This window comes from Molossus molossus, unplaced genomic scaffold (genome assembly GCF_014108415.1).
Source record: "Molossus molossus isolate mMolMol1 unplaced genomic scaffold, mMolMol1.p scaffold_m16_p_2, whole genome shotgun sequence".
NCBI classification, from domain to species: domain Eukaryota; kingdom Metazoa; phylum Chordata; class Mammalia; order Chiroptera; family Molossidae; genus Molossus; species Molossus molossus.
In genome coordinates, this window is record NW_023425355.1 from 113,601,133 (window position 1) to 113,624,677 (window position 23,545).

Genomic DNA, 23,545 nt, shown 5'->3' on the forward strand with positions numbered 1-23,545 from the left:
CCCACATTTACTTACTTAGCTGACTTATCTCACTACTTGCCACATATATTTGGAACTCTGTAATCAGTCCCCACAAGAGCTGACCCTGTATGTTCCAGTGTTTTTCAAGTCTCACTGGCCACAAAGGGGAACCGAATATGAGCATGCATGCAAACTTCCTCAGTTCCCTGTGCAACTAGCTGAAAGTTGTTTTTAATATAGAGGAAACAGTGTTTTTCTTTTGAGTACAAATTGAATTTTCTACAAATACAAAGCATTTCTGCTTCTGAAAGATCAGGGAACATACAAAAGAGGAGGGCACTAAATTGTGAGAAAGGCAATTAAAAGAGAAAGTAGGAAAATAGAGACGAAACTGAATTGGGGAAGAGAAGGAGGTGCTGCTGAGTATAGGAAAGGAAATGAGTGGAGGTGTGAGGTAGTAGGGGTACTTGAAAAGTCTTAACAAGTAATAGAACAGGAGAAGAAACAGGAAATGTCTGCAACAAAAAAGTGCCTATACCAGCATTTCCAGCAGTATTCATGGAAAACACAGATCTTTTGGTCCAGAAGTTTGCCATTGCATGAAATGTGAAAATATAGCACATCTGAGTGATTACCATTCCCACCTGAGTTTATGCTGTTGAGGCAGGTCTGCAGCGAATATGTCTTGTCCCCACTTCAGGATGCAACATAGTGACCTCTTCAGCCACTCTGATTACTCAGAACAAAGCCAGGGGTCAGTAAGAAAGCAAAGAAGCCTGAGCACCTAACATAGATATCACAAAGCTCCCAGAATCCAACTTATTTTAGATGTAGTTTACAGTCTCTCTCGAAGTAAATATTTATGAATGCCTACTATATGCTTAGCAAGGGACATAGACAAACTCACTACAAAAGAAGATTCAGGGAAACTGCTTAGGGACCACTGACCATACAGCAAGCAGCCTTCTTCCTCCGCCCCCAGTTGTACGCATTGGAGTAGCCCTGAAGCATTATTGCACTGGCACATGATCGCAGGGGCCTCTAGTTGCCACTCATTAAGGCATTGAGTGTTCTGTAAAACAAAACTTCTATTGAAGGTATCTAAAGAACATATCCAAACTTTATTAAATGCTTGAAATGCTTTGCTACCTTCCTAGTCTGCTGGGGATCTGTACTGTATTGAAACAGTTCTATTAGCAAAAAGCTCGCTGGCTTTCTACTCCATTTGAGATCTGTGATTCTTAGAAAATCCTCTCTTATAGTCTGGTGAAACATGCTGCAACTCCCATCCTTCACTGATTCTCTTTCTGCTTTCTCTCCGAGGCTACACACACACACACACACACACACACACACACACACACACACATTTTTGCTCTAATGTCTTTTCTTTAGTCTTCTGCTTTAAAGCTAAATAATCCCATTCTTTCAACTGTCCTTCATCAATCATCCTGCAAGGTGCCCTCATTCCCCTCTGTCCTTGCTCAAGTTTCAGAGTATGGTTCTGACCAGCACAAAACAGAATGAGTCTGTCCCCATTCCTGTCCTGGATGGTGCTGTTATTAACAAAAGCTAATATTAAATTACCCTTAATGAGTTACTTCCCCCCACCTCATTTGATCCAAGTCGGCTTCCACTGTATCTTCCTGGATCTGATGTTTACCTTCATCTGACAATCCCATTTTATGTATTTCCCCTGCCTTTTCCTTGGCATTTGATTATTTGGATAACTAACATACATTGACTGTTTTCTAATGGCCAGATACATTTATGAACTCATTTAGTCCTCATAACAACAATGTGAGTTATGTACTCCTGTTATTCTGATTTTCTCAGTAAAGAAAAGAGTGCTTGTCCAAAGTTACATGGTAAATGGTGGAGCCAGAAATTCAACTCCAATAATCTGACTGCAACAGCTGCCCTTTTAAACTATCTGTTATGCTGCCTCTCAGTTCATTATTTAATAATGTTTAATGTCATTGGGCTAAGAAGACCTATCAGATCCAACCCCACCACAATCCTTGCCATGGCCTAACCAATGGAATGATAACACTCCTGGTCCATTGCTCAAGATTCTTCCCCTGGACTGTGTTTAAGTGGGCAATACCAACATCTTCCTACCCAGCCCCCTTTCTTCTAATTTTCCCTCACTTAGCCTCGAGTGAATGGCCAATTATTTCCTTAATTAAGTTCATAGATTTAAAAGGTTGACAACTGTTAAATTTTCTATGGTTTAAAATCATTTGCAATGGAAACCAAAAAAACAATTCAAAGGATTAATGAAACAAAGAGCTGGTTCTTTGAAAAGATAAACAAGATTGATAGAACCTTAGCTAGACTCGCCAAGAAACAGAGAAAGAACCCAAATACACAAAATCAGACATAAAAGAGGAGAAATAATAACTGACACCACAGAAATACAAAGGATTGTTAACGAATATTATGAACAATTATATGGCAACAAATTCGACAATCTAAGCAAAATGGACCAATTTCTAGAAACACATACTCTCCCAAAACTGAACTGGGAAGAGATAGAAAACTTGAACAGACCAGTAACAACAAAAGAAATTGAAGACGTAATCAAGACTCTCCCAGCAAACCAAAGCCCGGGCCTGGACGGCTTCACGGGGGAATTTGACCAAACATTCAAAGAAGAACTAATACCCATTCTCTTCAAAATATTTCAAAAAATTCAAGAAGAAGGAAGACTTCCAAACTCGTTTTATGAGGCCAGCATAATTCTAATTACAAAACCAGAAAAAGACACTACAAAAAAGAAAACTACAGGCCAATATCCCTGATGAACATAGACGCCAAAATCCTGAACAAAATACTAGCAAATCGGTTCCAGCAATACATCAAAAAAATTATTCACTATGACCAAGTGGGATTCATCCCAGGGATGCAAGGCTGGTACAAGATTCGCAAATCAATAAATGTGATACACACATAAACAAAATAAAAATCATATGATCATATCAATAAATGCTGACAAAGCATTCGACAAAATTCAGCACCCATTTCTGATAAAAACGCTCAGCAATCTGGGAATAGAGGGTTCATATCTTGACATAATAAAGGCCATATATGAAAGACCTACAGCCAACATCATACTCAATGGGCAAAAATTAAAAGCATTTCCCTTAAGAACAAAAACAAGACAAGGATGCCCACTTTTGCCACTCTTATTTAACACAGTACTGGAAGTCTTAGCCACAGCAATCAGACATGAAGAAAATATAAAAGGGATCCAAATTGGAAAGGAGGAAGAGAAATTGTCATTATTCGCAGATGACACGATACTATACATAGAAAACCCAAAAAACTCCATCAGAAATTTACTGCACTCGATAAATGAATTTGGCAAAGAAGCAGGATACAAAATTAACGTCAAGAAATCAATGGCATTCTTATACACCAATGATGAACTCGCAGAAAGAGAAACTAAAAAAAAATCCCATTTACCATCGTGGCAAAAAAATTAAGATACCTACGAATAAACTAAACCAAAGAAATAAAGTACCTATTTGCAGATAACAACAGGTCATTGAAAAAAGAAATAGAGGAAGATATAAAAAAGTGGAAGCACATACCTTGTTTATGGATTGCAAGAATTAACATCATTAAAATCTCCATACTACCCAAAGCAATCTATAGATTCAATGCAATCCCCATCAAAATACCAACGACATACTTCACAGATCTAGAAAAAATACTTCAAAAGTTCATATGGGCCCTGGCCGGTTTGGCTCAGCGGTTAGAGCGTCAGCCTGCGGTACAGAGAGACCCGTGTTCGTTTCCTGCTAAGGGCACGTACCTCGGTTGCAGTTTGTCCCCGGCTCTGGTTGGTCATGTGGGTGGCAGCCACTCTATGTGTCCCTTCACATCAATGTTTCTCTCTCTCTCTCTTCCTCTCTCTCCTTCCCGCTCTATCTGAACAAAAAATGGAAAAATGTCCTCGGGTGAGGATTAAAAAAAAAAAAAATTTCATATGGAACCAAAAAAAGACCTTGAATAGCCACAGCAATCTTGAAAAAGAAGAACAGGGTTGGAGGGATCACATTACCAGATTTCAGGTTATACTACAAAGCCACTGTAATCAAAACAGCCTGGTACTGGCATAAGAACAGGCATATAGACCAGTGGAACAGAACAGAGAACCCAGAAATGGACCCAAGGCAATATGCTCAATTAATATTTGACAAAGGTGGCAAGAGCATACAGTGGAGTAAAGACAGCCTCTTTAATAAATGGTGTTGGGAAAATTGGACAGCTACCTGCAAAGAAATGAAACTAGACCATCAACTTACACCCTACACAAGAATAAACTCATAATGGATAAAAGACTTAAATGTGACTCCTGAATCCATAAAACTCCCAGAAGAAACTGTAGGCAACAAAATTTCAGACATCATACCCAGCAGAATTTTCACTTATACATCACCTAAGGCAACAGAAACAAAGGAGAAAATGAACACATGGGACTACATCAAACTCAAAAGCTTCTGCACAGTGAAAGATACAATCATCAAAATGAAAAGGCTACCCACTGAATGGGAGAGCATAATTGCCAGTGATACATCAGACAAGGGGTTAATTTCCAATATATATAGAGTACTCATACAACTCCACAAAAGGAAGACAAAGAACCCAATTAAAAAATAGGCAGAGGAGCTAAATAGATACCTTTCCAAACAGGACATGCAAATGGCTAAGAGACATATGAAGAAATGCTCAACATCACTAATCATCAGAGAGATGCAAATTAAAACAACAATGAGGTATCACCTCACACCTGTCAGAATGGCCGCCATCAACAAATCATCAAACAACAAGTGTTGGCGAGAGTGTGGAGAAAAGGGGACTCTAGTACACTGCTGGTGGGAATGCAGACTGGTGCAGCCAGTATGGAAAACACTGTGGTGTTACCTCAAAAATTTTAAAATTGAACTTCCATTTGTCCCGGTGATCCCACTTCTGGGAATATATCCCAAGAAGTCTGAAACACCAATCAGAAAGAATATATGTACCCCCATGTTTGTAGCAGCACTATTTACTATAGCTAAGATCTGGAAACCACCCAATGTCCATCAGTAGACGAATGGATAAAAAAGCAGTGGTACATATACTCAATGGAGTACTATGCAGCTGTGAGAAAGAAAGATCTCTTATTTTTGGAGATAACATGGAGGGACCTGGAAAGTAGAATTCTAAGCAAAACAAGCCAAACAGAGAAAGACAAGTATCATATGATCTCACTTATTTGTGGAATATAATGAACATAACAGTCTGAGGAACGGGGTAGTCCCAGAGACGTGGAAGTGGGGTACAGACTGACAATCTCCCAAAGAGGGGGTGGTGGGGGAGTTATAAATCACAGAACTTATATGCATGAACAATGGACATGGACATCAAAGCTGAGGACAGGGCGGGGGGGGGGGAGAAGCAGTGGGGGGAAAAGAAGAAACATCTGTAACAAAAATTAATTAATTAATAAATAAAATCATTTGCATGTCTGTAATTAGATGTTTGAATTTTGTAGTTTAACCCTCAGAAAACATTTATATTTCTGTTCTTAGGGAACACCTCATTTGGACTCTAATGTATCGTTTATGATTGAAATGCCAAACTGTCTTAATAATAAGATAATTTCATCTACAGTTCTTTAGCGTGATCCTGAAGGGGTGTATATCAAAGTGCTAGGGTTTATCTAGATTGATTGATTAGAAAATATCTTATTTGCCAGAAAGACACCATAAGCAAAGTAAAAGACAAGTTCCATACTGGTAGAATTTATTTGCAACCCACATAAACAACAAAAGATTAGTTTCCAGAATATATAGAGAACTACTTCAACAATTTGAAAGAAAGAGAGGAATAAAAGATAAACAGCTCATTAAGGGAAAAGGGTGGAGAGGGGTAGATATGCACAGGTACATTTACCCAAGAAGACATCTGATGGGCAAAAAAGCAGATGTTGTTCCATTTCACCTATAATTGGGGAAGTACAAGTTAAAACACAGAGAGATGCCATTTCACACCTACCAGGATTGCTAAAGTTAGTAAATCTGAGGAAACCAAGTATTGGTGAGGATGTGGGTAAACAGGAACTCATATTTTATTAGTAGTTGGATAGGTATATAAACTGATAAGATTATTTTTGAGAGCAATTTGTCACAACTAAGATAAACTGAATATGGATGTATATACCCATACGACCAAGCATTTCCACTTCTAGGTGTCAACCATAGAGAAATTACACACATGTGCACAGGGCATACAAGAGACTTCACTTGAGTATGGTTTCTAATAGTAAAAAAGTGGAAACCACCTAAGAATCCATTGTTAGGGGAAATGGAGAATTGAACTGTTATTTGCACAACAACACTTCGCATAAAAAATACCACTTCGCATCAGTGAAAATGAATGAGATATAAAAGTATGAAATTTTATATCAGAATGATATACACTAACTTCAGGAGAGAGGTTACCTCGGGATGAGCTTTAGTATATCTAAACTTTTTGGATTGTATGGGTACAAGGAAACAGTTAAGCAAAGAGGCCAAAACATTAACAACTGTGCACTTTGGATGATGAGTGCTTAGCTGCCTGTTAAGTTCTGTTTTCTCTTTTTTGTATATTTGAAATGTTTCATAAAAAAAGATTATATATGGAATTACCAAATCATAGTCTAACTGTAACTGTTTACTTTTGCTCCTGAAATAACTTGCATGGCTTACTAACGCAAAAAGAGGTTCTATGCGTCATCAACAACTGTATCCAAACCATAATTAGAAACCTTTTTCAAAGCTCATCTTAGGATGGTTCTTAATGCTTCTCCTAGGCCAGAAGCAAAGTTAATAAGGCTGAAATGCTCTGATTTGATTTTTTTTTTTTTTACTTTTGTTCAACCTGTATCCTTTTGTGCTGGATTCTCATCTATATTTCAGGCATGCTTTTACAGAGCGTACAAATGTTGATAGCTAGAAAACTAGTCTTTAAGATTTTTGACATCACACCGTTTTGATGAGTGATAAGCAGAATTTTTTGCCACAGATACATATTAATGCCAATTTATGTTTTTAAGAAAAGACATCTCGCCCTTGGCCAGTGTGGCTCAGTTGGTTGAACATTGTCCCTTGCTTGGAGAGGTCTGGGTTCTGTTACCGGTCAGGGCACATGCCTGGGTTTCAGGCTTGATCCTCAGTAGGAGGTGTACAGGAGGCTGCCGATCACGATGTTTCGCTCTCTCCCTCTCCCTTCTTTTCTCTCTAAAATCAATAAAAACATTTCTTGTTGTTGTTGTTGTTAATCCTCACCAGAAGATATTTTTCCATTGATTTTTAGGTAGAGTGGAAGGAAGGGAGGGAGGGAAGGAGGGAGAGGGAGAGGGAGAGGGAGAGGGAGAGGGAGAGGGAGAGGGAGAGGGAGAGGGAGAGGGAGAGGGGGAGAGAGAGGGAGAGGGAGAGAGAAACATCAATGTGAGAGAGCCACATCCACTGGTTGTTTCCTGTACAACCCTGACTGAAGCCGGGGATGGAACCTGCAACCCAGGTATGTGTGTCCTTGACCAGGAATCAAACCTGAGACCTTTGGGTCCATGGGCCAATGCTCTAACCACTGAGCAAAACTGGCCAGGGCAAACTTTTTTTTAAAGACATACCAGTAATTACTATTGTGCTTGGGCAGAATGAAATGAAAATGAAAAACACTGTCTCAGCAGACAATGTCTATGGAATAAAAGACTACCAACTTGCCTCTCCTCATGGAAAATACAGTTGATATATACATCGAAATGCAATGAAGACACAGTGAAAACAATGCCTGTCAAGCACCTTGCACAGTAAAGGGCATATGAAGCAATATCTTTTACTTTGCTTCCCACGTCCTCAAATGTGAACTTGAAGAGGGGAAATAAGCAGAGTAGAAGTTTAGGACAAACCTAACTAGCACTTCCCTTCCAGTTCTGAGTCAACTGTTACCAGCACCCAAACAGACCTCTCTATATCTTCATTTGAAAACCAGACTGAACTGGCCACGTAGCTGTGAAAAAAAGACACTGCATCATCCGATGTGAGACTGTTTCTACCTCATCTGAGTTGACATAATTCAGATTGTATTCGTATCAAAAATTCACGTTTCTTTACAAGTCCATTGTGTCTCTTGGTGCCTGACATAAAAGGCTCTCCATCCGTGTCATATCTGTTGTGAATATTTTTCCCACTTTGTACTTTTGCTTTTACTTTTATGGTTTTTGACAAAAAAAGAAGCTACTTTTTTTAGTCAAATCTATGCATTTTTTCCTATGGTTATTTCTATTGTCTTATCCATAGAACGTTTTTTCCCATCCACAAATGAGTTCGTCACTTACATATTTTTAAGTCTTTTAATGGTTCCATGATTGACATTTACCTCTTTAATCCATTTATAATGTGTGTGTATCTGTGTGTATGAAACAAGATTGCCTTTTTATTTTAAATAAGGATGGCACTATTTACTAATCCATTCCATTCTTCCCCACTGACTTTTGTGGTGTCTCCTTTATTTGCAGTGATTCTCTCTAAGGGAAGAAAGTGTATCAGAGACACTCAGGAAACGTTTTTTTAAAATTCACTTAAGCCCACTTTGCAAGATTCATATCTTGACTAACAGAATCTTAGCTTTTGCTCTGATTTATTCCTGCTCCTACCCTTTTGAGAGCCATAATTTGTCATACAATCTTTTCATGTATCATCGAAGATCTGCTTAGAGATGTGTATTCTGTTCCACTGATAAGTTTATCTTTGCATCTGTTCCTATGTTCTCATTATTAAAGGATAGGAATATATTTTAACACATGGCAAAATAAATTTCCATTTGTATTTCAAAAGGCTAAAAAAAAAAATAATTAGCCTGTTAACATGTTTCTGCAAAATACAAGTTGCCTGTTGAGAGAACTCAATTTCATGCTGTTTTTCTCTTGTGGATAACTTTCAGTAAGGCTTTGCTTCAAAGAGTTGTAATTATATTAGATCTCCTTTTATATCAGCAGGACTGAAAAATCTATTTTAAAAAGAACTTGAAAATAAAACCTTCTGTACTAGAACAGAATTTTCTTTTTCTAGTGATCTGGTCTTAGAAATTCAACCACCACCAACCCAGCTCTGCCTAGAATACTTTTGCAAAACTAACAGCAATACTCACCATTTAGATCTCACTTTGGGAACCAGGCAGTTAATTTTGCCCTTGTTTGGTTTCGCATACATGAGATGTTATTTAGAAATACTTCATCTGCCCTGGCCAGTTTTGCTCAGTGGTTAGAGCATCAGCCTGCGGTCCCGAGAGATCCGGGTTCGGTTCCCGCTAAGGGCACGTACCTCGGTTGCAGTTTGTCCCCGGCCCTGATTGGTCATGCGGGCGGCAGCCACTCGATGTGTCCCTTTCACGTCGATGTTTCTCTCTCTCTCTCTTCCTCTCCCTCCCTCCCACTCTATCTGAACAAAAAATGGAAAAATGTCCTCGGGTAAGGATAAAAAAAAAGTATACTTTTAGAAATACTTCATCTGGTGATCTTTCATAAGGTGAGGATATAGTACTTCTGGATTTCCTTTTTCTCTATGCTTCTAGAACTAAACCTTGGATTGGGTTACAGAGGTAGGGACAGTGTTTCTTGTTTGCGTATATTAATGTTTAGTGAGAAATAAAAAGTTACATATATAAAAAAAAGCCTTAAATTTGGTAAGTCAGCGGCATGATTTTTCTAAAAATTTAGAAACATTCTCAGGATTCAAATTACTCTAAGGCATGTTCTTAGTGAAACTTCTATTGGTAAACAAAATTTGTTATGAGCTTATAGGCAGGTTGACTTTTATCAAAATTTATCTTACCATAAATGTAGCAAGGATTAACTTAGTATATTTTTTAATTTTTTAAAGAATGCTATTGTGCAGGGCTTAGTAGAGATCATCTCACTTAATAAAATTTTGAGACAGATTCTAGAACTATGAGTGTAATTATTTCTTTTAATATTTCATAAAACTAATAATAATAGATTATGTAATTTAACCATTCGAACTATATGTTTATAATAGATACATGTAGGCATATAAAGTATTTACCAGTAACGTAAAAAAAATAATTTTGAGAACATGAGCAAAAAACAATATTTAAAATCATATAAACAGAAATGCTAGATTTTAGTTAGGTGGTATTTGTTAATATTGTCAATATTGTCAAAGCAAGGCAATTAAAACAAATTACTTTTTTCTGAGTGTCTGATTTTTCTGCAAATTTTTATTCTCACATGTTTTTGTTTTTAAAATATGATTTTGCACTGACCTATTCTTTTTGTTGTTGTTAGTCCTCACCCAGGATATTTTTTTTATTAATTTTTAGAGAGAGTAATGATAGGAAAGGAGAGAGAGAGAGAGAGAGAGAGAGAGAGAGAGAGAGACAGACACGTCGATGGGAGAGAGACACATCGATTGGTTGCCTCCCGCACACACTCCAACCAGGGCATGGGATTGAACTTGCAACCCAGGTATGTGCCCTTGACCCAGAATCTAACCCAAGACCCTTTGGTGCAAGACCGACACTCTACCCACTGAGCAACACTGGCCAGGACTGACCTATTCTTTTTTCAACCAATTGTGTGCTCTTATTGAAATAGAGCTAACTGAGCACTAATTGTATACAAGCCAAATCTCATGAATATAAATTCAGCCCTAACAAAATTTTTCTTACTCTTTTTTTTTTTCATACTCTTGAATATTGATTTTTTTAGCCAGTGGCCAACCTGACGTCGCAAGAATTATTCTGACTATAAATAAATCTCGTACTCTGTAACTGAAACTTATGAATGGTTTCTTGGAGTTTGTCATAAAAAACTTTTACATATCCAGCCAATGACATTCTGACTCTGTGTCTGACCAAAGAACAAATGCTAGCCAAATTTTTGAGAATGGTTGCCTTAATGACATCTCCTTATTACAAGTGTATGATGTGGTGTGCAGCTATGTCCAGAGAGGACTAGGAGGGGAAAAAAATGAAATATACCCCCTTTTTCAATTCTGTTAAGCACCTCTTTCCTCCCCCCTCCTCCCTGTCTCATTCATCCTTCCATTCATTCACTTATTCATTCAATTATTCAACAAATATGGATTACTCTCCTGTATGCCAGGCAAGGCACTAAACTCAGGAGAGTCAGTGATGAATAAGATCCGTTTCTCTTAGATCTTATACTACAATTATTTTTTTAATATTCATGAAAATTTCAGAATTTACTCCTTTTAAGTCTAATCTGCAGTGTTCTTTATTATTATGAACTATTTCAAACACTCAGAAATATACCAAAAATAATATAACAGATACTCGCATATACTACCACACAGGTTTAACAGACATTAACATTTTGCCATGTTTGCCTCAAATCTCTCTTGATATAACCATTAATTTTCAGTTGGTGTGCATGTTGTATATATTACTAAGCATGATTTTTATTGTGTATCTATAGATCCATAAGGAATATGGTACTGTTTCATGTGATTTTGTATTTTACATAACTGCTTTCATATGTTACATACCCTTTTTCAGTTTGTTTGTTTTTCACTCAGCAGTGTTTTTGAGAATTCTTTTGATGCATCCAGGTATAGTTCATTTCATGGAAGTGCTGTGCAGTACTCTATGTTGTGACTAAACCACAGTTCAGTTCCCCATTCTTTTGCTGATACATACTCACTTAGGTTGTTTCCAGTTGTTTAGTATTATGAGCAGTTGTTCACTGAGCATCATTACATATGTTTTCTTGTATATGTGTTTGAGGTTCTGTAAGATGTATAAGGTGGCACATCCTCAATTTTACTCTATCAAAGTGTGGTTCAAGGTGGCTAAGTTTTCAGTCCTATTATTAGATTATTGTGTATTCTTAGCTCATCTGTTGTTTGATTTTACTGTGCAGAATTTAAATTCGTTCCATTTTATCTATGCAGTGATAGATATTGAGTGATTTCATTTTTTATTAGAAGTTTATTATGATTTCATCTGTTATAGAGGTTTAGGCATCAATGAATATACAGTGGCAAATTTACAAGCTTTTTAAGTGACAATCAACATATATTTTCCGACACTTTAAATCAGTCCTCAAATGATTTAACTTTTAAACACACTTTAAATTAGTACTAGGTGCTTAATTTTGAGTAACTACTTTAGTGACTTGAGAAACTATGACATTTCCTTTAATTATTCTGCTGTTAAAGCCATAAATTTCACTTAACTTTATAGTCTATGTCAAGAGTGTTAGCCTAACAATATATTTCAAAAAGATTTACATGCAGATTTAAAATCTAGTGATAAGCAGTAAGCTTTTCTTTTACTTGAAATATTTTACAATTAAGCAAATGAAATATCACAAATAAGAAAAGAGTGTTAAGATCTGCGCCTTGTCAATACTAGTTTTGTTTTGTAATTTTTAATTCTTCAAGGAATTAAGAGGCTTTTTTAATATGTTTACCTCAAGGGCTTTAAGAAATAGTCTGAATTTTAGGTGCAGCAGACGTCTCATGAAGGGAGTAGCCTGGTTTAAATTCGGAAGTGCTCTCACTCCTGCTTGATTCCCCTTGAAATCCTCTGGAAAGAAGTTGGCACATTATTTTGCGGATATTACTAGACATCAGGAAATACATGACTGGATCTAAGCAGCTATTGAAAGATGAGAAAACCAACATGATCTCATTGGTTTTGTGGACAATTTCCCTCCAATAGCAAGTTGACCCATTTAGCTGTAAAGAAATATAGACAAATCGGAAGGCGTGATAGGGAACAAAACATATAGTGAAAATGATAAGCACAATAAAGGAATTCCGGGCTGTTGTGGCATATCTGCCAGAATTAGGGAATTTTGACCTCCTTTTAGAAATCTTCAGTAGATTCTTGCCGATCTTAATATATGAAAGGATTATTAGTAGGAAAATTAGCCAGAACATTACCACAAGAACTAAATTAAAAATAGCTTCTCCTTTTGCATTCAGCTTATCTCTATAATGGAAACACATTGCGGAATTGTGACCTCCTTTCTTAAGGGTTAAAATAATCATAGTTAAAAATCCAGCCAGAGCCACTATCCATACTATACAGCAAACATAAATACTTTGTTTGGTTGTTACTGCTTTCCGTTGTTGTATACACCGATTAATTTTTATGTAGCGATCCAAACTGATGAATCCGAGCAAAATAATACTAATGTACATGTTCATATAAAATAGTGTTCCCACAACCTTGCAAAGAATCACACCTAGTGTCCACTTGTTTTCGTTAATGTGATACATTATCCGGAAAGGGAGGCAGAAGATAAGTAAGAGGTCTGCAATGGCTACATTAAGGAGGTAAATCTGAATGGAATTTCTTTTGCGGTGGATACCCAGAAATACATAGAGGGCAATTATGTTTCCAACCAGTCCCACGATGAAAATAACAGAGTAGAACGCTACTAACATACTAGAGAGTAATTTTTCTTCCATGGAACAGTTAGTAGAATTCGATGCTCCTGAGAAGTTGTGTGGCGATTGGACGCTGTGGTTAGTAATAAAGCGTGCTCCCTGGGAGGAGCAAGGCCAGCTGCTAACTGAAGTAGTAGTCATCACTGTTACACTTCTCATCGTCTCAACTTCTCATCGTCTTCTGTAGGTATCAAAAAGTGAAGGTACCAAATGACATGTTCCTCGTGTATAGCTTTTATAAGGTCTTCAGATTTTTCCTACAACAGAATGCCAAACATTGAGTCATTTGCTATTCTAATAAGTTACTTCAACTCCAAACATAAATAATAAATGATTTCTTTTCAGACATTATAAGAAACTTTACTTTTATCTTACTTTGAACCATTAGAGTATATTTTTAATTTTTTCTTTATTGATTTTGAAAGAGAGAGGAAGGGAGAGGGAGAGAGAGATAGAAACATCGATGAGAGAGAACATCGATTGACCGCCTCCTGCACGCCCCCCACTGGGTATCAGGCCCACAACCTGGGCATGTGCCCTGACTGGGAATGGAACTTGCGACCTCTTGGTGCATGGGTCGACACTTAACCACTGAGCCACACTGGCTGGGCTGAACCATTAGGGCATATACACTGTACATAGCAACAGTATGGTATCAAAAACAAGCAGCAAAAATATAGTAGAATTTTATGGAATGGCATGCTCTAACCTTTCCTGTAGCTGTGGTATATGTTCAAGGTTTGTTGTAGTTATTACATTAAAATAAACAACTGAAATATGAAATCATCTTCATTCAGGGAGGTTATTATGGGAATAGAGAGGGAGGTAAAGAGAAATGACAGCTCATATTTTTCAAAGATGAGCATCAATTTCCCTAAATGTAGTTATAGCCCTAAGTGAGCTGGGCTCACTGCTGGCCCCTGCCCAGCCTCCCACCTTAACTCCTTCCCTCATATGTGCCATTTATTCATTTTGACATGTGTTGCCACATGACATGTGACAGGTAAACTGTGGCAGTCTCTCATTCTATGGTAGGAATAGAGAAAAGGGTCCTAAATGTCTTCCCTTTCAACCTAAGACCAAGTTGGGCATATTAAAATCATTTACCTAAAGGGGCACGCAATTAACAGAACAGATCCAGGGAGCACAGCGCCTGCCTCATTAGGCAGACTCTTGTAACACTGCACAGGACAGCACAGCAGCCGAACAAAACCAAGTCAGATGACAACATTGCCAATGAGTCAGTCCGAAAGTCTCCTGACCTAGAAGGGTAGAGCAGAGAGTGGTAATGTAGATGGGAAACAGATGTGCCTCCAAGATTTTGAAAGTAACTAACTGCAGCCTATATTTCCTGGGTTAGGTAATTCAAAGCTAGAACCTTATGAGAAGATAGTGTGTGAATTCCATTTGTTTGTGGCAGCAGAGAATCTTAGCAATGCTTTCCTTACTGGCCTTTCCCTGGCCGTTGCCTGCTATGAAGAGTTCGGGCTGAGAGGTCATCATAAAGAGTTAGAAGACATGAGGAAAGGGATTCAGGAGGCCCCATCTCATGCCTTTCTTAGAGCGACTGCCCTTTTTCTCCACAACAGCCTCTTAGCAGATGTAACAAAGACATTGAAACCAAGGGTATCAAAATCAGACCTAACTCTGTAACCTTGGGCAAATAACTTAATCTTTTCTATGCCTCAATGTTCTTGTTTGTAGAAATGCAAAATGCATATGAAGAACTTAACCCTGGCATATAAGCGCTCGGTGAAAGTTACCTTTTAAAAAACACACACACTTTTACTTAATCCTTTTTAGTAAATATTTCATACCTGGCAGAGTACTGCTTGGAAAACAAAGGTGAAACAAGACAGAGACCCTGCTCTTGGTAAACATTTGTGGAGGCATGTGCATTCAAACTCTGAATGCTGTACTGGGTAAAGTGGATGGAATTACAGTAATCAATATCCTTATACGGCATTTTACACAAAGAAAAATAATTGGAAGAACTTCGCCTTTTTTTTTTCTTTCTTGATTTTTAGAGAGAGAGGAAGGGAGAGGGAGAGAGAAACATTGATGAGAGAGGACATCAATTGGCCACCTCCTGCGTGACCCCACTGGAGATCTGGCCCACAACCTGGGCATGTACCCTGACCAGGAATCGAACCGATGACCTCTTGGTGCATGGGTCGACGCTCAACCACTGAGCCACACTGGCCAGGCAGAACTTAACCTTTCGTAACTCTAGCTATAGGAAGAAACCATTTTGTTCCTGGCCAGTTTGGCTCAGCAGTTAGAGCGTCCAGCCAAAGAGTTTCAGGTTCAATTCCCAGTCAAGGCCACATACCTTAGCTGCAGGTTCAATCCCCAGCCCCTGTTGGGAGTCACATAAGAGAAAACCAATTGGTGTGTCTCTCTGGCTTTGGTGTTTTTCTTTCTCTCCCTTCTGCCCTCCCACTCCTTTTTAAAAATCAATGGAAAAATATCCTAGGTGAGGATTTAAAAAAGAAGAACCAACCAGTTTGGTAGAGGGTACAGGGTAACATTGTTTCCATGGAAGAGGAACTGGTAAAGAGGAAACGATGTAATGGTTGGTTAAGAGTCTTTTTCCGGAGTTCGGGGCAGTAGGGGGAGGAAGGCAAGAGAACAGAGTGTAGTCTTTCATGTGCCTCAACTGCAGGAAGACAGATTTCATAAAGTTGATAAAAACTTTCAGGCATTTTTTTTTGTGTGTGTGTTATGAAATTCTAAAAGGAAAGGGCAATCTAGGAAGAATGGCAGGCTGCCAAGAATGAAGCTGATAATGCGATCTAAATTACCAGAAAGAGCGAGAGGCACCTACAGAGGAACCTGCACTGTGCGGTTGCATCGAGAGCTGGCAGAAGCTCAGGCAGCAGCATCTCATAGCCACTAATGGGAGGGAGCTGAGGAATCACAACGGATGCAATTTTGAGAGCTCAGATAGCTGAAATGACTTTAAAAACTGTAGTTTTTTTCCTTCTCCCATGCTATATTTTAAACTCCATTCAGGTTAGGAACCAAGTCTCTCTTGTTTGCCTCTGCGTACCAAGTCCTTAGCACAATAAATATTGTTGAATGAAAGAGAGAATTTAGTAGAAAACTATGTACAGGTCTACAGGTGGATATTAAAATCAACCGTTCAAGAAGGGCTTTAGCTGCCTTCACAGAAACACAATTACACAGTTACAGTGGACTGCAGTTGCCATATCAGTAGTGTGACATGGCAGCAACAAAAACTAACCTCTTCTTTAGTTGATTCATAGATCTGGAGTGTTTTAAATGAAGATTGTTATTGCTAATCTGGTTCTGTCCCAAGCTGGCAGGGTTCCACCCAGAATGCGGAGTTTCACCTTCAGCAGCACACTTAGAAAAGGCCACAGAGCCAATGGGGGAGAAAAGCCCAAATCATGTCATAGAAGCAAGTTGAAGGAAATAGGCACCTTTCCCTGGAGATGCAAATGCTTTACCAGGACATAGAGAAAAGGATTTCACCTTATAATATGTGTCTTCAGAAAGCAGAACAAAAACCAGTAAGGAGAAATTGCAGAGACAGATGTTGCCTTCTTTGAAGGAAATGCTTTTTTAGAATGAAACAATCTATCTCGGGAGGCAATAAGGGTCTTACCACCAGAGATTGTCCAGACTACCACCGACTGGGTGCTCTGTAGAAGAGATTCTCAGTGGTTCTCAATCCTGGCTACATATTAGAATCCCCTTGAGGGCTTTATAAAGATACCAATGCCTGGCTTCATCCCCAGATCTGATTTAATTTGTCTGGAATGGGCTCCAGGCAATGGTTTCCTTTAAAAGCTCCTCAGGGGATTCTAATGTGCATGTAGAATTGAACCTTTGAACTAAATAGCTGAACCACTAACTAATATTTATTTAGCATTTGCTGTGTACCAGACAGTATGTTAAGCAAGTTTATATTGTTTCATTTACATGATCCTTATAGTAAGCATGCAAAACAAAGTAGGTATTACAAAAGAGGTCATGAGAGATCAAGAGGTTATTATCTTTATTCATGACCACAGATCTTAAGTGGCAGTCCCCGAGTTGGGACTCAGATCTGTCTAGCTTTTAGAGCCCATGATCCTTTTCACCAAGCCTCTCTCTTCCTAATCACATATGATCAGCATTTTCTTTATCATTGAGGAGTTCTGTCAGCAGTATTTTGATATGATTCCTTTCACATTATCCACAGTTCTAAGAGGATATTATGCCATGTAGCTTTACTTCTTGGGAAAAGGCATTAATCTTTTTATTTGCCATATCCATTATAGCAAGTAATAAGTACAGAATTTACAGAATCACAAATTATTCATCAGAAATGTTCAGTGCTTCCCCCAGAGCATATCTTTTCCAATTTACTTTTAGGCCTGATAGCCTTAATCAAGATGTTTCTAGAAAGCTGTTAGCACAAAACACATACCCCAAAACCATTTGCCTCAGCTCTGATCTGCTAATAAAATAAATAATAGTTGGACAAGATTACCAATAAACCTTTTTGGTTTTGCTTTATTTTCAAGCTTAAGGAAAATAAAGCAAAAGCAATGCATTTATTTAAATAGTAGCAGTAGCCATCATTTAGAACCATGTATTAAACAGCTAGTGTTCAGTCATTTATTAACAAATTAACAGATTAAATTCTCTTTTAAATTTAATGGCTGCTTTTTGCCTTCTTTACAATGTGTCAATCCAGTTAAATCTGATATTTAACCCCTATCTGTGTTCTTAAGGCCATTTACTTATTTGATTTGTTAAGAATGGCCAATGAGCCCTGACCTGTTTTGTTCAGTGGTTAGAGCATCAGACTACGGACCAAAGAGTTGCAGGTTCGATTCCAGTCAAGGGCATATACCTCGGTTGCATTTCGGTCCTCGGCCTTGGTTGGGGTTGTGCGGGAGGCAACCAGTCTATGTGTCTCTCACATGGATGCCCCCCTCCATCTGAAAACCAATGGAAGAATATCCTCAGGTGAGGATTAGAAAAAAAAAAAGTGACCAGTGAAGACAGGAAGCAAACCACTGTGTTCACATAGTGGACTAGTTTTTCGCTATTACTTGTGACTCATATGCTATACTGAAGTGGTCAAAATGATTTTCTGATAGTAGACAGTAAATGATTTTGGAATATTGTTACTTGACAAATCCTAAAGTTTGCAACCCTGTGTTAGTGCTGCACTGTACATCCCCACCACCGCCACCACTCTACCTTTGCCAATATTTTTCAATTGGTTCATGTAGGAGCTTCATGAACCCAAAGATTCCACTGTGGCCTCCAAGGAGCAAAAGCTTTTTCAGTGCAGTTTGGATATGTTTGTAAAAACATCACATTGCTGTTACAGTACATACCTGTTTGGCAACAGTAGCAACCTATCACCACTTGTAGTTTGACTGAATCATAACAATGACTGAATCATTCAGGCCATGCTTCAAAAAGTGCATTAATTGCTGCATACTGAATGAAAATCAAAAGCATGTTACTTTGGAAATAATACTATTATTCGTACACTAGGTTTTATTATAAACTTAACTATGTCTAAAAAACCATTCTTTAAGTTTTAGTTGAAGTAACTAAAATGTATTTTGCTTTTGCTTTTCTCTAATATTTACCTTATTTGCTTCTGAAGCACAAAACTTAAAATTTAACAGGTCTGATAAGTACCGTAAGATAGTAACAATATCATAAAGAAAATAACTATCGTTGAAACTAGAGAGACAGCAGAGCTTAATAAAGTTCATAAATTAAAGATCATTTATAATACATTGAAAATAAAATCGGTTGCATATCAAAATAACTTTTAACTAATTCAAGTAGATCTGCAAGTCTTAATGGCAGTACACAAAATACAGTATGCACGATGTGACAATATTGGGAGGATGAGCTTAAATACCTCCAGTAACTAAGAAGACAAGGCAGAGGCATCACTCAAGCAGTTTATTCAAGTTTCTAAAAGCAAAGTGTCACCATGAAGCAGGTTTCACTTTTAATATTCAGATATATCAAAATTAAACTAAAATAACAGATCATTTCTGTAGTAGAAATCAAGGAATACTCACAGCTCAGGCTCTCTGCAAGTAGAAGGCACTGAACCTCGAGCTTCCTTAGACCAAGACTCTCAGTGTGTCAGCTGGGCTCTTCCATCCGGTCCGTGGTGCAGTTGGTTAGGGTTTTCTTTTTTTTTTATATATATATATTTGCGTGTAGTAATAGGCTTTTTTTTCTCTCTCTCTTTCTTTCTTTTTTCAGTGTGGCAACCCTCTCAGACTTGTGAACATATTAAAAAGCTCCACCACTATGGATAACAACTTTATCTTTAATCTCAGTGAATGCTTATCTTGAGGAAATTAGTCATATCTTTTATATGAATACCTTCACCTTGGCAATTGTAGGAAGTTTTCCCTTATCCCTCAAAATAAAGCAGCTTTATAAATTCTAAGCAGAAATATGCATTTTCTTTTTTTTTCTAAGAAATGATACAGAATATGTTATATAGACTTTTTATCTTTTAAAATATTTATAAAGCATAATAGTGGGGATAAAGATACATAAGTAAAAATATAACCTCACATCACAAAATAATACCTGTGGTTTTATACTGGATGTAATGCAATAAATACATATATAACACTTTATTAATTTTACATCTGATCACACAATTTTTAGAAATTAATTTTCTGTTAATGCATTTTATACCCTGAAAATGTATAATTTTAGCTAAGTAATATTTAATCAATATAATAAATTAGCTAGTCACTCTGGCTAATTCAAGATTTCAAAATTTTAAATTTAAGAGGGTTCTTTCTCATGATACAACTGTTATTGGACCTCATAATAGTATATTCTAGGCTATGACAATATTGAGATGAATTTCTGATGATTCTTAGAAATGTAAATTGTAGTTTACAAGAGTTTCTGGTTCTTGGGAAACTTTTTTTTTTCTTTTTCTTTTTTTTCATGTACAAAATTTGCTCTTTAGTTTGTAGATAACCAGAACGCCATTAAGGGTGATAAGCAGACCCTTACTTCAGGTTTGTTGATGACTTACTGAGAAGAGGTAGCACACAAGTTGACTTAGAGTTACTTGTGTGGCTATGTGTTATGGACCTTTAAAACACAAGCATTGAATTTGTTTCTTTCTAAATTCATTTTACAAATTTAGTTCTTCACATAAAATGGCATTCCTGTATTGAATGATACTAACCTTAATAAGAAATTATTTTATTCATTAATTTTTAAAGTTCTATTTGATCTGTACATTAATTTAGTATGTTTTTGTGTATTCCTTTAAGACCTTGGATTTATTTTCTAAAACAATCTTATAATTTTAGGACTAGATGAGATTTGTGATGGTTATGCTCCCTGTTTTATCACCGTAATAAACTCTTCCAAGGATATTGAAATATCTCCTGTATTTTAAAGAAAATAATCAAGGAATTCTGCAATTTTTGTTTTGGTCCTAATCTGAAATTTAACCACTATCTGTCCACTTATGTAATTGCTGGCCCTGCAGTTTAATGTCACTTTTTGTTGTTGTCATTTGAAATGAAGAAAAGTTAGTTTTTATATTCCCCATAATTGTTACTCTGCAACTTTGTTTAAGCTTAATATTATTTAACTCAGTGAGCTTTAGCTAACATTATAATTATTTCTGGATGCATACATTTTCTGAACATCATATTCTCCAGAGCTTTTAGTTTGTTATAAATATGACACTTGGGACAGGGTATTTTTAAATTGCTAGAATAAGATTATTTTGTAGCTCTTTACTTACTACCCTCACCCAAAGAACCTCTGAAAAGGAAGATGATTACTGCATTGACCTGGTTTGATTACTGTATTAGTCTGGCAAGAATTTTGCATGTGTATATTGTTTTAAAAAATATATAGCGTGCCCTGGCCAGTTTGGCTCAGCGGTTAGAGCGTCGGCCTGCGGTCCGGAGAGACCCGGGTTCGGTTCCCGCTAAGGGCACGTACTTCGGTTGCAGTTTGTCCCCGGCCCTGGTTGGTCGTGCGGGTGGCAGCCACTCGATGTGTCCCTTCACGTCGATGTTTCTCACTCTCCCTCCCTTCCTCTCTCTCCCTCCCATTCTTTCTGTACAAAAAATGAAAAAATATCCTCGGGTGAGGATAAAAAAAAAAAACATATAGCGTCAAATATTACCATCTTAATGATTTCTACACGTACAGTTTAGTAGCATTAAGTATATTTATATTGCTGTGCAGCAGATTGCTAGAACTTTTTCCTCTTGCGAAACTAAAACTCTATACCCACTAGGTACTAATTCTGCCCCACCCCCCCCCAACAACCACCTTTCTACTTTCTTTGATTTTGACTACTTTAGATATTTTTAGTGGAATCACACAATATTTTTCCTTTTATGAGTGGCTTATTTCATTTAGCATAATATATCAACCAGGTTCACTCATGTTGTAGCATGTAACAGGATTTCCTTCTTTTAAGACTGCATAATATTACATCGTATAGCCATATTTTCTCTATCCATTCTTCTGTCAATGAACATCTGGGTTGCTCCCACCTCTTGGCTATTGTGAATAATACTGTGCTAAACCTGTGACCAGGTTTGAATATAATCTTTTTCTAGTTCTTCATTTTTACGAGCTTTTATCTATTCATTCTGAACTTCCTACTTTCTGTCCCTGTGTTCTTAGCTTGTTCCTATGTATCCTCTTCCCCTCACCCTTCCTTTTCCTCCTTTGTTGGTATCTCAGTTTTTGTTTATATAAAGATCAAAGTAAAAAAGAAGAAATAAATGGATATGCTTATTTGGTGCCATCTATTAACTGATACACTGTCCTCCTTTTATCTAAATCCCGACCCTGGTTAAATTTGGCTCACCACCTACTGCAGGCCTGAACCCTGCTGTACAAAATGAGGACTATTAAGTTCAAACACACCGTCATGCTGATTGGTCTCACTTAAAATTCATGACCACACACCTCAAGTGGGTCTATGTGCAGCCAGCAGTCTTGCTGTATTTTGTTAGTCTGGTGGTTCTCAAAGTATGGTTTCCATACGAGTAGCATCAACACACTCAGGAACTTGTTAAAAATGCAAATTCTTGACTTCATCCCAGACCTTATGAATCAGAAACTCTGGGGGTAGAGGCCAGTAAGTCTGCGTGGTTCTGATGCTATGGTTTGAGAGCAACCATCTTAGTCAGTTCGTGCTTCTATTCTTTGAAAATATGTTTTCACACCTTCACTCTTCTCAAATTGCCAACAACCTCCTCCCCTTCCCCACTCCCACTTCATGATCACTTCTTATTTCAAAGTAAATGGAAAATAGAAGTGCTCAGAAGAGAACTTCCTCATCTTCCTACATCCACAACTGTCTGCATCTACAGGTGCCCCTGTACCCTGCCTTCTTCGCTGTCGCCAGGGCCAACCCCCTACCCCACTTGTACATTATGTCCCATCCACTCTCTCTCCCGGGAATGTATTTCCTCCCTACAGATCTTTGCCATCAACACACAAATGTTTCTCTTTAAACAAACAAAACAAAAACAAACCTTCCTGAAAATCTCTAGGTACTGCTGCGGAGTCATCTATCGTTATGTGAAAATGTTGAATATATGTATTTCTCTGTTTTCATAAAAAATAGTGGAAGGATAAATCAAAAACTAATACCAGTAGTTACCAATGAGAAGTTACCATAGTTCATTTGGGAACTATGTACATGTTTTACATAATTAAAATACCAGATTAGGTCAAAATCTAACTGAAACAGATTGACTTCACTATGTAACAAATCGAAAGCATAACCACAAGAATTCTTTAAAGTGACTTTAAAATAGGGTGGGGTTGTTTTTACATAATTTCAGACTTACAGAAAAATGCAAAGGATTGCAGACACCTTTCACTGAGATTTCCCATATGTTAACATTTTTCTACATTTGTTTTGTCTTTCTCAATTTTTCACTCTCATCTCTCTCTTTATCTACGTATTTATATGTATCCGAAAAAATAAGAAATTCTCTTAATAGCTGCAGTAAAATGATCAGTCAGAGAATTTATATTGAAAGAATACTGTTATATGATCTATAGATCCTTTTCCAATTTCTTGGCTAGAGGCAGGC

General features: G+C 37.4%; 2 protein-coding genes across 9 annotated transcripts in view; one reads left to right on the forward strand and one right to left on the reverse strand.

Moving 5' to 3' along the window:
- Positions 1–23,545, forward strand: part of CASK (calcium/calmodulin dependent serine protein kinase) — a 440,186-nt gene that overhangs the window by 264,428 nt on the left and 152,213 nt on the right. The gene's annotated exons all lie outside the window — the stretch shown is intronic.
- GPR34 (G protein-coupled receptor 34) lies at positions 12,007–19,631 on the reverse strand. Of its 2 annotated transcripts, XM_036270441.1 has the most exons (4): positions 19,505–19,631; positions 18,797–18,902; positions 14,544–14,698; positions 12,007–13,693 (listed from the first exon to the last, which is right to left on the reverse strand). In XM_036270441.1, exon 4 carries the CDS (start codon positions 13,593–13,595, stop codon positions 12,462–12,464), a length of 1,134 nt encoding a protein of 377 aa, XP_036126334.1. In that variant the 5' UTR covers positions 13,596–13,693; positions 14,544–14,698; positions 18,797–18,902; positions 19,505–19,631; the 3' UTR covers positions 12,007–12,461. The 2 variants fall into 2 exon arrangements, with proteins under 2 accessions (XP_036126334.1, XP_036126335.1); XM_036270442.1 differs by lacking the exon at positions 14,544–14,698.